Source organism: Apis cerana, linkage group LG8 (assembly GCF_029169275.1).
Source record: "Apis cerana isolate GH-2021 linkage group LG8, AcerK_1.0, whole genome shotgun sequence".
NCBI classification, from domain to species: domain Eukaryota; kingdom Metazoa; phylum Arthropoda; class Insecta; order Hymenoptera; family Apidae; genus Apis; species Apis cerana.
Window position 1 is genome coordinate 9,276,691 of NC_083859.1, and position 15,697 is coordinate 9,292,387.

General features: G+C 32.2%; 2 protein-coding genes, 1 long non-coding RNA gene and 1 other non-coding gene across 5 annotated transcripts in view; 1 reads left to right on the plus strand and 3 right to left on the minus strand.

Annotated features, from left to right (window-relative positions):
- Positions 1-6,735, minus strand: part of LOC107996436 (paired mesoderm homeobox protein 2A-like) — a 15,484-nt gene extending 8,749 nt beyond the window's left edge. The window contains exons 1-2 of the mRNA XM_062078760.1: positions 5,571-6,735; positions 3,549-3,742 (exon numbers count right to left, since the gene is read on the minus strand). Coding sequence (XP_061934744.1) covers positions 3,549-3,742; positions 5,571-5,925 — 549 coding nt within the window. The 5' untranslated portion in view covers positions 5,926-6,735. The remainder of the gene's footprint in view (positions 1-3,548; positions 3,743-5,570) is intronic.
- Positions 6,736-7,220: 485 nt separating this feature from the next.
- On the minus strand, positions 7,221-9,186 carry LOC133666609 (uncharacterized). Of its 2 annotated transcripts, none has more exons than XR_009830984.1 (2): positions 8,706-9,186; positions 7,221-7,873 (listed from the first exon to the last, which is right to left on the minus strand). It is a non-coding gene; the product is annotated as an uncharacterized LOC133666609 (long non-coding RNA). The 2 variants fall into 2 exon arrangements; XR_009830985.1 differs by having other exon boundaries at positions 7,221-8,582.
- An 869-nt stretch (positions 9,187-10,055) lies between these two features.
- On the minus strand, positions 10,056-14,846 carry LOC107996390 (uncharacterized). Its single transcript, XM_017054411.3, has 8 exons — positions 14,455-14,846; positions 13,507-13,584; positions 13,361-13,409; positions 13,191-13,281; positions 13,002-13,130; positions 12,672-12,874; positions 10,365-12,584; positions 10,056-10,272 (listed from the first exon to the last, which is right to left on the minus strand). The coding sequence occupies exons 1-8, from the start codon at positions 14,605-14,607 to the stop codon at positions 10,226-10,228; spliced, it is 2,970 nt and encodes a 989-aa protein (XP_016909900.2). The 5' UTR covers positions 14,608-14,846; the 3' UTR covers positions 10,056-10,225.
- Positions 14,847-15,407: 561 nt separating this feature from the next.
- Positions 15,408-15,480, plus strand: Trnav-cac (transfer RNA valine (anticodon CAC)). The gene has a single exon. It is a non-coding gene; the product is annotated as a tRNA-Val (tRNA).
- Positions 15,481-15,697: the final 217 nt, after the last annotated feature.

Sequence of the window (15,697 nt, forward strand, 5' to 3'; positions counted from 1 at the left end):
GTTCGTTTATTATCCATCTTATCCACGTCGAATATATTTTCCTTTCTTTTCCTCTTTTTATTCTCTCCGCTCCTAGGAAACGTGTTTGTTAATGTCCGTTTGCCTTTCGTTTCTTTTTTTGGAATCTGAGATGAAACAACAAGTGGCAAGTAAATAATTTAATAATGATTAAAATTGTAGATGAAAAAAGTAAGCTCGATAAAGTGAGATGCGAATCGGAAGAGAAAGAATTATTGCTTTGCTTCTTTTCCTCTTCTTTTTCAAACGATGTATCGATATTTGTTTAAGATGTAGGATGGAAGACGAAGTTGTATATACTACTTGAAGAGATCTTTGTATTTTCTATTATTTTTCTCTCCGCCTTTTCCCAATTTTTACGCTTTCCTCCTCCATTTTTTTTTTAATACACTGTCTTTTCTCGACGATGACCCTTCGTCGGAGACTATCGCTCAATCACCCTCTTAGAACCGACCTTCTGCTTCCTGTGACTCGACCGTGTCCCACAGGGACAAAAGAAATTCATGTTGATTTTCGGGCGAAGCCTCCCCCAAAGGCTCCCTCTGTCTCCGAATTACTCTAAATTTTTCCTCTCTTTTGTTATTATTGGAAAAAAAGACAGTATTTAAGATACATAGGAATAAAAATTTAATCAAAGTTGAGATTAGAAGACTTTCTAAGTACAAAGTGATCGTTTCCTTATATTTTCCTCTCTCCCTCGCAACAGCGGCATGCCACCACCGAACACTAGGAGTAATTGGAAATGTATCCACCACCAGAATTAATCGGCAGATCGTTCCATTTCTTTCAATTGAATCGAGGACCCTTACCCATGCCTCGCAGGAGCAATGATTGTTGGTTCAGCAGACCGACACCAGTTCGTTCACCCGCTATTCTATCCGCCACATCCCATTGATGACACCATGGGCAGATAGGGTGTGGAGGGTGTCGCGTGGCGACACGTTTCACAGCTCTGACTCACATGTCATTCCGTATGAATTACAACTCCATTAACGTTCTAGGCAACCTGCGAGCATACATAATGCTGCCGAATTGAGCAGATCAACTCCTCCGTCCAAGATGTTGATTTATGGGGAATGATGAAGTGGCTTTGCCCTTGGACAAGGGGTGGCGCGATTCGGTAGCTTTTTTAAATCTTCCTCTCTTTTTTTCCCTTCAACATTTTCTTCAACATCCGCCGCACATGGCCCCTTTCTTCGTCCTTCGAAATGAATATTCCCTTCTTGTGGTGATTTCCTTTAACTTTTAATTCACATGTTCAATCAAGCGGATATTGATTTTTTTGGTAGAATTATGGTAGAAGTTTGGAAACGAAGTTTACCAAGGATAAGAAGAAAAATTAATTATCGATGCTAATATTGACGAAAAGCAAAGAAAAGGTTTCAAGCGCGATTATTCAATTGCAACACGCGATGTGTGAGAAAAAGATAAGAGGAGGAAGAGATAAATAGAAGCTAATAAATGAATAAGTGGACAAAGTTGGAGGCATCTCAGGGGTGAGCCTAAGAGCACGAATTAGGGAAGATTCGACCTGACTACCCTCCGTCACGGAGAACCTCTTTAGAAATGGCGGTCGGCCCGTGACGCCGCAAACTACTAGAAAATTGATAGTAACTTCGTACTTAATTATCATGTGTGCATAATACATTCGTGCTCATGATTTCCAACCGAGGATATTTACTCGCGTATATTCGATTCTTTTTAAATAATATCTCGAAAAGATATGGAGTGAAAATTTTGTTAATAAAAATTGGGAAACATCGTAAGATGCTTCTACTCGTTCGAATAATTAGTGTAATTGTAATTGCGAACGATAGCAATGATTTTTCACAGTGTGAATTTTATAAAAATATATTATTTTTCGTCGTTTCGATCGATCGGATTTTCCCCATAGTAACGCGATTTCGCTCTCAAAATGTTACACACTGGCATCAATGATTAGCATCACGCGCAATAAAGTTGGTGGCCAAATTGAATTTACTCGGTCGGTAATAAGTGTCGAAAGTGAAACGAAGCCGCGTTTCGTAATTAGGGAGATACGAAATTTTACGATTATTATTACCCGTGTTTCGTATTCGAATGTAATTTTCCATATCGAAACGTGAGATTTGTTCGAAAAAAAAGAACATTTCGAAATTATTATATCAATAAACAAAAAAAAAAAGAGTAAAAATACACGCGAATACGATAAAATTAATCTAATGTTTTCGTTAAATATTCGTGTAAATATTTTACAACAATTTTTTTCGTCGTTCCCCTTCGTGTAAAAAAATAATTGTCGAGGAATATTTTAAACAAAATAAAAAGCTCCGGATCGTCTCCACCTTTTTTGAATTATTCCAAAATTTAATCTACGTCGCTTAATAAAGCAAGAGAGATTCATTCATTCACATCCTCGGCCTGATCGTCGCTCGCCGAGTAATCGCCGTCACTTGCCCGATGGATGTAATGAATTTAATCCGAGCACGAAAGTTCGGTGCACTTGCAGCATAAACTAGACTGCCATTATTTCTCGCCGACGTAGTTCGAGTAATTGGCAAGTATGATTATTATTATTATTATTATTATGATATACAAGATCTTGAAGGTTCGTTTTCGCTTCGAAATCAAACATTTCGCGTAAAGTACGATATACAGGAAGCGGCGAGAAGGGTAGGATAAGATGGATGAAAAGTCAATCTATCCATCCAATCATTTGGGGGAAGGATTTCCGATTGGATTGAAATTTACTGAGAAAATTTACTTTGGATTCGCAGTAGGATTAGATTAATGAATAATCCGGGGAACGGAATTCTCTAGGAATAGACGGTTGGATGAATCATTCCCGGGGAGGAATGGAAATTTTAATAATCCGGAAAATGTTCAAGGCTACGAATTATTGAAATAAGAGGAACGATGAAAGAAAGAAGATTAATGAGTATGGTTAATAATTGTAAAGAATATTTCGAGAATATACATATTCTATGATGGAGGAAACTATGATGATAAAACGTGATGATCAGAAATCTCTGATCGAAGTAGCAAATGAGGAAGAGGGAATAAGAATTGGACGCGTCGCGGGTTGAAAGAGAATTGGTTATCTATAAAAGCTCGTGAGGGTGAGCCGACGGAAATGTAAAACACGTTGATTGGGTGATAAATTTTGCGCGTTCGATTTACGCGTCATAGTAAGACAACTCCCCTTTGAATCTCCGGCACGCAAGAAGTTTAAGTTAATCCGTCACGTGCATTAGACGGTGTAATCCATCAACTTGCACGGTGTACAACCGTGAAAACGAAAATGGGGGCTTGTAATGCAATTACACTTTGCGCTCCACCGTCGCCATTGCATCTTCGTTTCCAGTCCTCCATTTTGAGGCGAAGCCCAAAAGAAGGATTTAAGAAAAGAACAAAAGGGAAGATTCTATGCTATTTCTCGTAATTTCTTCTTCGATTGCGAATCTTTGTAATGGTTGAATCGAAGGTTGAATCGAACTTGGTGATTAGATTTTTGGAGTTTTGTATCTTGCCGTTGTACAGAGATCACTTACCTGGACTCTAGCTTCCGTTAGATCTATCTTCATAGCGATTTCTTCTCTAGTGTAGATATCTGGATAATGAGTCTCCTGGAAGGCACGCTCCAATTCCTTAAGCTGAGCCGATGTAAAAGTTGTTCGTATCCGACGTTGTTTCCTCTTCTCCGCCAAACCATCGTGCCCTGAATAGGCTTTATATCCTAATCCACCTGAAAATTGTAAAGGGAAGAAGTGAAATTTAGATAGAAAGTGAAAATTTATCGTACTGAATTGTATCAAAATAATAAATTGAAGATTAAATTAGAGGAATAAATATTAATAAGAATTAAACAATATTGATGATTGATTTCATGGTTTCATAGTTTGAATCTTTAGTCAATAGGATCAGAAAAAAAATAACAGAAACAAAAATACTATAAAAGTTTCATCCATATTACCTCCTAAATCAATTATGCAAATTTTCTCTTAATCAATAAAGTCAAAGCGTAAACTTCAAAGAATCGACAAAACAGTTTCTAAAGTTAGCCACACGTTGTCAAGATTGATAAAACACGAAGAAAATCAGTGTGGTCGAATTAGCCCTAGAGAGCTAGAGAATAGAACGTTTCTGAAACGTTTGATGCCTGCAAGAAGGAAGGAGCTTATAGATTATAGAATATAGGTGAGAATGGCTGCGATAGCGAGCAAGGTAACCATAGCAATGAGTGAGTGAAGGGAGAGAGGACGAGGAAGAGGTAGTAGTGAGCTAGGGGTGAAGGAGACGTGGGATGAGACGGAGAGGAGTTAGGTGCAAGAGGAACGAGCCAGTAAATGAGGGAGTGACGAGGAAAGAGTGAGAAAGAGGGGCAAGAATGCGAAAAAGGAAGAGAAGGAAAGAGAGCACGAGACACATCCATTGATTTTCAGTGCCATCTTGTCGTCGTTTCCAGAGGAAATATCACGGTGGTAGGTTCGAGCGTGGAGACGAACCATCGCATGGCAACTATCCCCCGAGAAAAGAAGGACCACCCTCTTTTTTCTGCGGAATAACTTCCCCTTCCTCGCTCCGCCCGCGCTTGCTGTCTTCTTATGCCTCTAATTGATTGCCCTTCCGTAAATTCCTATCGTTTCAACGATGTACAGCGTTTGATTTTTGTCCGAGGAATGGTGGTTCAACGATCAACGAGATGGAGATTTGATTGGATTCGTCGTTCCGGATGGAAGTCGTTTCGAATTACATTTTCTGACTTTTTCGGAATTTGTGAAATGCTGATTAGATGTTCCCTGACTAAGGTTAATTAAGTCTTAATTAATATTTGATAACTACTTTTAATAAAAGAGAAAATCAGATTGTGATAACGTTGAATAGTTATGCATAAAGAAAGTGATGAAAGTTTTAAATGTTTGAATAAGACATTGCGTTAATTTTTTATCCTTTTAATAAGGAGCTCATATAATGATTTATGAGGGATAATAAAATCCAAATTGATATTTATCGTTGTAACAAACTGTTCACTTTTCTCGTTCCTTTTATGGCCGATATAAAATAAAAATTATACGATCCGCGGAGCTAAATATATATACATACATGTCTTTTATAAGATACGTTCAATTCTCTTGCTTTTGAACAACGAACGATAAACATGCAAGTAATTTAATTTGCTAATGAATATCATAAATGGACAGATAATATAAAAAAAAGACCATAAATAATATTTACTGCGCGCAGTAAAAACAAAGAATCATCGCAGATTGGCGTAAGAATATGAAAGAAAGAAATGAACGTAACGTGCTAAACGTGACGAAAATTTTTCTTTTCCAACGACTAATTAGCAAATGAATATTCCCACTTAATATTCGCTTACTCAAGGAATGACGTAAATATGCAAATCGTCTCTGAATTCCGTCGCAAAAGGTTAAATAAAAATTAGAAAAATCTCGAATACAATATCTGAATCTGATATCTAAAATAAAAAAAGAAACAAAAGTGAAAAATTAAGTCTCATAAAATATCCCACCATCTCTTCGAGAGCGAACAACCGAATTAAGTGCACTCACTCTGCAAATTAATGGCCGAGGGAAAGATCGAAGCGGCGTGCCGGTGGACCTCTTGAGATCTGGCGGCCATTACCGAGCAGGGGGTTGTGTGGGCCCCGTGGTGCGCGTGGGCATGAGAGTGGGTGGTGTGATGGGCCCCCAGCGGCGTGGTGCTCCCTGTACTCGTAGTTCCCGCGTTACCCGGATAGCCAGCAGCCCTCGCGGCTGTGTACCGATAGGCGGCCTGGCTCATTTGCGAGCATGAGCTCAAGTCACCGTATCCACATTGCATCTCACTGGCGGCCAGAGCACAGCTAGAGGCCTCGAAACCGGCGGCCGCGGCGGCAGCCGCCTGATTCAAGTACGAATAATCCATGATTCACCCGAAGATTCACCGCGAGTACGGATGAAACAGAGGCGGATCTTCAAGTCACAGGCGGTAGAGGCGGATCAAGGGCACTTTCAAACGAAGGACACAAAATGGTTCACCTGGACAGTTCATCGAAACTTCTTATCTCGTTTCCATCCTTGACTCCTCGCTCGATTCGATAAACCGAATCTTTCCAGCTGATAATGTGGATCGTGAAAACGGAACTAACAGACTCTTCATTCACTGGAACATGTCGATTCGAAGAATCTGGATATATGTATGTGTATATATAAATTCGTTCGTAACGAGGTCGAAATCACGAGAAAAAAGGAAAAGCTAAGGGCCCCGGCCGGGCCTTGGCCGCGGCTTTTCCTTCCGGCCCCAGCAACGACGTTTTCCGTTTCTTCCCACGAAATCTCGGATAATCGTAGGGCAGGGTGTAATAAGCAGCAGTGGCAGCGTCACGTAATTCTCCTTTGCTCGTAGATAAGAGCTAAGGGACGCGGGCGGTAGCTGGTTGCTCGATAGCGGCTTATGACGCGTAATCGGATCAGCGATATCAAATTATTGCGATTATAGCCGCGGATAGAAAGAAGTTTTTCGGCCCGCTTAAGAGAGCCCGAGACGACCGACTGGTGGGTCTCCTCAAAATCAAATGATAAGCTTAATTCAATAACCGGCGGAGAGGGTGCATGCCGGAGGTGTGGTCCACAGTTGGTTACGGTGAAACGGGTTTGGTCACTGTCTTGCGCTCTCTAAGCGCTGATTCGTCGATCCCTGGTGCCACCCCCGGACTGGATGAGAGAACAGTCACCGCCCCTCGAAGCTTCTGTGTTCATCCCCGTCTGTGTGCCACCCCCATTTCGTCGGGCGACCTCTCCCTAACAGCCATCAGCTCGAATGAACGCTATCATTCGATGATGCCGACCCTCTCTCCTGGTCTCGATTTTACGATCGATTCCGGAGCAGGCCGTTTCCGCTGGACACAGGAGCAACGCTTCTCCAACCATCTTCCGTATGTTTACGCCTAATTCCTTTTGCGCCTCTCTTTACAATGAGTGTTGCTTAGTCTTTTGGATGCTATTGCTAATGCTGGGTTAGTCTTTGGACGAGGATGATGGAATGCTTGACGCGAAAATCAGTTAAATTTGATGAGATACTTTTTGATTCAAGCTGTATATTCTTGTGAATTGTGTCCAATGAAGAATGAAAGAATTGGTGGAAGAAAATTTCTTGTGGGCTGATAAAATGAAAGAGGATAAAAGACTAGGTTAATTTATTTAAAAATCATCCAGACAAATTTATTAATATGAACATATATTTCATTTTAAAAATATGTAGATATTTTAAAATATATTTGATGTAGAAAAATAATATTTTTTTTTAAACAAGAATTCTTAAAAATTATAAATATAAAAATATTTATTTAAATTTTGGAATTTATATATTTTAATCATTTTAAAATAAGTAATCTCATTTGTGCTCTATATATCACGTTATAAAATATTACAATTTAAATATTCATAATTTTCCCATGGAATTAATATATTTTTACATTTTTTTATCTATTGCACAAGATAGTCAAACATCAAACGGATACAGGATACATAAATAAAGGAACTCGAAAGCATGAAATATGATTTATCTGCAGATACAGAAATTACATGACTAAACATGACACGAGACCGACCTTAGATAGGTGCTAGGAACCTGTGCGACACTTGTTTCGCACTTGTTCTCACGAAAGGGCCACGATGAGCAGTCCTGGTACTCGACCCTCTTCCCCGAGTCTCATCCCGAGGGAATTCTCTTCCTGGGTACATACATGAACATAGTATGCCGCGCAACACCAAATCGCCCATAGTATGTATACTAAGAATACATAGGAACGAATTTATCCATTGGCGTAGAGTTCTCTGTCAACTTTATTATGTTGCAATAGTAGAAGTAGAAACTGGAACATATGTAATTGTAATATCATAATTAAAATTATGAAAATTATTTTGCAAAAAATTTGTATAAAAATATTTAAAATATTACGATATCGAAATATAGCAATAATATAAAATTGTTACGATTAAAATATAAAAATGTAATTTCATTTCATCGCTACATTATTAAAATTTATATTTTCAATTATTATAATTATTAAATTATAATAATTAAATTCTTAAAATTAAAAACAAATTAAAAGAACAAATATAGATGATAGTATTTAAATATTTACATTATTATTATTTATATATATATATTTATATTCATTTGACTAATATTTAATTATTATCATATAATTATATAAATATTATGCGGATAAATAGAAAGTAATAAGTAATTGATTGATTTACTGAAAAAAAAACATTTGTGATGAAAAAATTATCATTGACGATAAGAATTTAATATCTACGTCAATGGGAATACAGTAAACATGAATGCGCGTGTAAACACTCGCACACTCGTATAAACGGCGTTTCGTCTTTTATATCAATAGAGAGAGAACGTCAACCCCCCTTAGCGGTCTGATACATATGTCCTTGATTTGTCGGGAGAATAATATTCTCCTGGAAAGTTGATTAAATATTGATTAGTGATCTCAGATGCCCTTCACTCCTGCTGCGCTTGCATCCCATAGAATCGAAGACCCATAGGAATATAATTTAATATTTCTACGTTTCAAAAAAAATCGGTTATTTTTTTGTGATTTACACCAACTTTATCACTTTTACGAAAAAAATCAGTTCATATTTGTTAGTCTCGAAAAAACGTTTTGCAAAAAAACAATATCATACCTTCATTCAATTTGTACTGAAACATAAATGTTACGAAGCGAACTTGTATTTTCGGTATAATGAAGCATAAAATATATTAACATGATAATTTATGTTAGCTTATTGTAAAATGTTACTGCGACCTGATTAAAATGGGTTGCAATTATTCCTTTGCCACTTTTATACGACGTCATTACGAGCTAATTCTGTTTATCGCGTATATTACATATCCAGTTATTTTCTCTATTGTGATGTTCATTTTGTCTTTTGAATAGATTGGTTATGTTACGATATTTACAATCGCATACGAATATATATTAAATAGAACGTTTAAATGGAACTTATCAAATATTTATTCAATGGAACAACACCTGTCAGTTTTTTATTTTAATAATCACAATAATAACGATGTTGCATGATATATTAAATATGATATATTTTTATAATTGATATGGTAAATGTACATCTATCACTTCCATTTGCACTTTTTCAATAAATTGCCAACAGGTGGCATATCGAATTATAAAACTAGAAATTACTAAAATAATTATATTTTCTATTTTGATTTATTTATTATTAATTAATGATATTATTATTATTGACAATTTATAAATTTTCAATTTAATTTATTAATATACTATGAATAATTTAATTTAAATTTTTAATTTAATTTTTTTGTGCGATTATAAATTTCAAATGCAGATAGTAGCTCCATCATATTCGTTGAAATTTTTTAATTGGCGGGAACACACATATGAAAACTGCAAAAAGAAGGAACAGACAAGGATTAAAAAAATAGTGAAAAATCGTTTTTTTTGTGATTTATTTGTATTAATTTATTGTGAAAATTAATTTATCGTGATGGTGATAACTTTTAGAATATTGGGCTGATAACATAACTAAATATATTTGGTAAGTTTTTAATATTTTGTATACCAAATAATATTCCAATATTATAGAAATATCAAATAATATAAATTAAAGTAGTGTATTTCTTATAAATCTAATTTTAGAAAAATGAATACTTAACGTAGAATATTAATTTTTAGAAAAATTAAACATAGAGAGATAATTCAACATTCAATTTTAATATTAAAAATTATACAAGGCAATCGTTCGTATCAAATACTTAAGTAATTTGTAATCATAATGGAAAATTGACATTAAATTCAATTTTTACGTAACATATGAAAATTACAAAATTTTCTTTTTTATATTTTCGAATAATTACAATTCTATCAAAACGAAATATGTTTTAAATAAACTTCCAAAGATAATTATTGCTTATTTATATAAATTGCGTTCTTATAAATATACAAACCTAAAAAAGCGCATTTAATTACTTACAATAATTATTTGAAAAAATATTAATTATTAATAACATTTCTTTTATTATTATCTCGCATACAAAATTCATAAATGTTAGCAAACATTAAAGTGAAACGTAATAAATAATAATTTTACGTATCTCACTGTAATGATATATGTAATAATGAAAAAATATCTGACATATATTTAGATAAATGTAGTAAAATTAAATTTTACTTTTGATAGAATATTGCTTGACTCTTTACACAAGCATTGTGTTCTGAAATAAAAAGTGGACAAGATTTGTAATTATAATTAATTATTAAAAACTAAAAATCTTTTGTTAAAAAATTGATATTATTAGTTAGTTACCATAGTTTGGTCGATAATGAAGTTCTTCCCAATTTACTACATTTCGTCTTGATTTTATAGCCTTGTCGGTATGATGTAAAGTAGTTACGATTGGCTCACATTCAGTTTTTCTTATTTCTACCACGTTTTGTTTTGGAACATGAATTTCACATACATTTGAAGAATCGTTAATAGGTTGCATTTCCGGTCGATATAGGATTATCTTTTTAGGATGCGAACACTGTTCTTCAAAAGCAACATTTGAATGACCCAAATTTTGTTGTTCAACATATACAACTTTATTTTGCTTCGTGCAAGTTGGCACGAAAATAATTTTTTGAGTTGGTTCTTGAAGACACGATATTACGCGATAATTAGTATTTGAATTAGTCACTTCTACATTATCGACAGAAGTAACATGTTTGTAGATAGGAACTTTTTGTGTTTTTGAATCATTTTCAAATGCCAAATACTTAATTGGTTGTTGTTCCAATTCTATTCCATTTTGTATATATTGATTATCAATAAATTTTATTTGTGATTCTTGTTCTTCTACAGGCAATATCTTTAAATTATGCACACCTTTGAGAATACTGACATCAGTTATATCTTCCTGACATAATCGCCCATTATGCAATGTTCTAGGTTTCTCAATTTGAGATACATTATCATGGGAACATTTTTGCAAATTGTTTGAATCTTTACATTGATCTACCATTACATAGTAAACATGTTGATTATTATCACATTTTTGATTATTTTCATATTTAGGTTGTTGCTGAATTTTTTTTAATAATATTTTTTCATAAACCATTGGTTTTTGGTGTATTTGCGGTGCATGTGCTTCTTTAAATTCTTGGCAACTATAATTGGAATTTTCAGAATTCTGCGAGCAATGAAATGTTCTGTAACAATTGGATACTTTTTGGCAATCTTGCATAGTGCAAGTATTTTTTATTGATTTTTCATGTTGCAATGGAACATTCTTTCGTATAATACAGACATTTGAACTATCTGCCGTTTCACGAGCAATTAAATTATTCACGTATAAACATTGTCCTATATTTCGCGAGTCTTTTTTTGTAAACATCACCGTTTTTTGTACCGGAGGATTTTTCTTATTCACGAAAATATCATTTACATGAAGATTCTGTGATTGTTGTTTAGATTCCGTTGGTTGTGAACAAGATTTTTTCATAAAATATATTTCATTGTCACATACACTTGGTGAATCTATTACGTTCAGATTCTTCATTTTTGCAGTATCGAATAAAGTATTCGATGTACTTGATCTTTGCAGTTTTTTTGAATCTTCATTCAATTCTGTCATTACAGATTGCGAAGGAAATGGAATTTCTTGCTTTGATGCAACATCGAAAAGCATTTCTCGAGGTGCTTTTTTAATATTAGCTATTGATTCCTGGAATAAATTTAATCGATTGTTATTATTTGTGATAGTGTTGTTGCATCTTCGTAATATAGCGGGTTTGTTCTTTAAATTCTTCATTTTAACTTGTTTTAGTATCTTTAAATTTTGTTTTCCTTGATGTCTTTTTAATTCATTCTTCAAAATATGCACAGTTTGCATATTCTGATTTTTCCCTTTCATCAAATTATTTTCATTAATAAAATTATTTTCAAGTCCTATTTCAGATGGCGCAAATAAAACAGGCTTATTTTTCTCCTTTATTCTTTTAATTTTATTTGTCTCAGTATATTTTAAAGCGTTATTGTTTCTATATATAGAAGCCGTAGAATGATTTACTTCTAAAGAGGTAGGATTGCTTGCATCTGTTGAGACATCATTAACTAAATTATTCCTTTCTTCATTCATTTCTGGTTCACGAAAATTTTTCATCCCTATATTTGTATTATTTAATGAGGATATATCAAATAATAATTTGGTCGGAACATTTTCATTCCTTTCGTTATTCAAACTAAAATTTGTTTCTGGTATTAAAAGCGAATCTTGGCTTTCTTGTAAACAATCGATCTCTTGGTTTCTTTTATAATTAATATGGCGCTTTGTATTCTCTATAGTCTTGGATATAAAATCTGTATTGTGGGTATATGAAGGAGGGCAACGTACAGTATCCCAAGAAAGAAAATTTTCGTTAGAAGTACTTGGTGTATCACATTGAATTAAAATGTTACCACGCTTAATCATATCCCGTAAAAATTGACTACGAAATGATTCTGCATAAATATTTCTTAATTTTTTTTTTACTTTTATTAACGGATCTAAAAAGATTAAAAAAAAAAATAAATAGAAAAATAAAAATTAATCGGAGTAAATTATAAAAATTAAAAACTTGAAAAATCAAATACCTGTTCCAAGATGATCCGGAAAATTTGGTTCTTCAAAATTTTCAAGAAAGATGTCTATACATAATTCTTCATATTTTCGTAAAGCAGAGTCGCCTAAATTTTTTGAATCAACTGGTTTCTTCTTTTCTAATTGTTTTTGAAGAAACTCGGTGTTAGAAATGTTGAAATCTTTTATGTAATCATCTTTATCGTATCTTTTCTTTCTATATAAAATATATATTGTAATTATCATTGAATTATCGTACAAGTCAATTTTTGTTAATTTCTTTTCATAATTACGATTTTGATTGTTGTTTGTATATTAAAATGGAATATAAGTTTTCAATTTACCCATCTATATTTCCCAAAACAGGACTTGTATCTTGTTTACTAACAGGAGTTGGTTGAAGAATATTTTTAATAGCAGAATCAAATAATAAGTTTTTTGAAATTTCGTTAGTATTATTTTTAACAATGTCTCTGTGAATTAAAAAAATATTCTATAGAATACAACAAATTTTGTATACTTTTTTTACTTACTCTGATTTTGAATCATAGCCATCTAAAAGTTTGAGCACATTTCCTTCCAAACGAGCATTATTTAGATTATCCAAAGGTAATTTTGTTTGAGCTATAAATAATAATAAAATTGTTAAATAAATTGTTTTTATCATTAAAATAAAAAATAATTTTATTAACATAACACTCACATCTTCGTATTTCTTTTCCTGTTGCGCCATTTCTGTATATACCAGATAACTAAAATAAAAAATTATAATTTGATATTATTATATGAAATAATAATTATATTATATTTTCTCTTTGTTTTCATTCTATACTGATTTATAATATTTACAGCTTTCGGAAGAATTCTATTCGATATTCTTTTTGAACTTCGTGTGCCTAACTTTCCATCGATCTTCGTTTTTTTATCCTGAAATAAATGTTTTTCAAATAATGAATAAAATGGAGGAAATGAAAATAAATTAATTTTTTATGTATACATATTCTTCTCTAATGTCCGCGAAATGATGCAAAAGTTTAATGAAATTACTCTGCCAAAATTTGTATTCCACCCAGTTCTGCTGAAAAATGGAGCATAGATTATCATGATTTAAGGAATTCTATTTTCAAGAATATTTACTTTATATAGTACGTAGAATTCTACTAAAAATAAATTCTCTTAAAAATAAAATTTAATATTTTTCCAATTCGAAAAAATATATAATAAAATTTTTTTAAATTATGTATATACATATATGTATATATTTCTTTTATTATACAAATTTGAAATATGAAGGTATGCTTAAACGTATAAGATTAAAAAATTCTACATTTACATTTCTTCGTTATATTCCATCATTAGAAATAGAAAAGAGAGCACTACTTTGTACTCTGTTTTGTTTCTTTTTTCATTTTGTTTAATTTATCGATACATCTCAAAAGATGCGCACCTAGCTTTAGCGCAAAACCTATTTTCTCATTCCATTGTATGACATTAAGTGGTTGTAGATATATTTATTTTCATATATATTAATTATTCTTTCTCGAAATTTTAAAATTTCTTTCGAAATCTTTAGTTATTATTTATTTATTATCAAAATTAGTGTAGAAATATTAAAATAATTAATAAATCAATGTGACACATCTCGACAAACTTTGACATAACCAAAACTCCAAATACATTTCCATATTAAATATAATATTATATTAAAAATAATAACAAATTAAATATTTAATAAAGAATATACAATTTTTATGATTAAAATTTGATAATAGTGAGCATAGACTTGTATGTCAGTACCTTCTTTGATTTGAATATTTTCTGATGCAGATCTGTCAAGTCCCTTTTACGTTTCTTTTTCTTTGTTCGGTTTTTCTGCTTTTCTCGAACAGTTTTTCTTTGTTCATCGCCAGACGTATCACTGGTTACGACATCACATATTACTTTCCCCATTTTACAATAAGAAAGAAGACTAATTGTCTTGTACGAACGAGATCGACAAGCGTCTGAATGTTTGTTTACATTTCGTACCTCGCTTCTTACGGTGGCTCAAGTATCACGTGCAATGACGATGTTCGACGTGCTTTGTCTCGTTCTACATACGATAATTGACCGATATATAATGTTATCGACCTAGAAACGCTGATCATTTATGATTCTTTTTTGTATCATATTAAGAAAAGCTAATGAATAATAGTTATTGAAGCAAGACCATTTTATGGTTGGGAATGTCATAAATAATATTAAAAATCAGTATTTTAATATATAGAATCTTTCTGTATAATATGACTTAGTTTTATTGAATTCTGATAAAGATTATATTTATCAAAGAGTGTCCCATAAACAAATAATCATATGTATATCAAGTAACATGTTCAAGTAAATTGTATCCTATAAGTTTTATATTATAAATTTTAAAGAGAAAGAGACATATTTATACAATATTTATCTATCCATAAAATAAATATATAATCCGATTTATCGTGTTTAGATTATTTTAATTATCGATCTCGTAAATTTGAAAAATCTTTATATTTTATAATGAAACAAAATCTATAAAAATTTAATTTTTTATAGGTTAAAATTAATTAAATTATCGATTTTTCTTACCTTGTTGCATATTAATAATTTTAATTCGATTTGATTTTCAGAATTAATAGAAATAAAAAAATTACATTTTTTATAATATTTTAAATTTTCTTCAAAGATATTATTGTACTATATTATTAATTTTAAAAAACCCATGTAACAACGTTTCCGTAGTGTAGTGGTTATCACGTGTGCTTCACACGCACAAGGTCCCCGGTTCGATCCCGGGCGGAAACAAGTGGTGATTTACTTTTTTTATTTATAATTTTTTGTTATTTATTTTTTTCATTTTCTTTATTATTTCTTAAATATTATTTTTAATTTTAATTATATAAAAAAAATATATTTTACTTGTACAAGTTAAAAATTTAATAAAATTTTGATAATCATAAAAAATTACCTTACCGATAAAGGATAATATTTTTATATTATCTATGAAGATAATTAACTAATT

Excerpts from the sequence above, each read along its gene's own strand:
- LOC107996390 (XM_017054411.3), bottom strand. The coding sequence starts at position 14,607 with ATGGGGAAAGTAATATGTGATGTCGTAACCAGTGATACGTCTGGCGAT. Across the intron at positions 13,131-13,190 it reads GGCTATGATTCAAAATCAGA|AGACATTGTTAAAAATAATA; the intron begins GTAAGTAAAAAA and ends TTTAATTCACAG. Across the intron at positions 12,585-12,671 it reads TCCGGATCATCTTGGAACAG|ATCCGTTAATAAAAGTAAAA; the intron begins GTATTTGATTTT and ends TAATCTTTTTAG.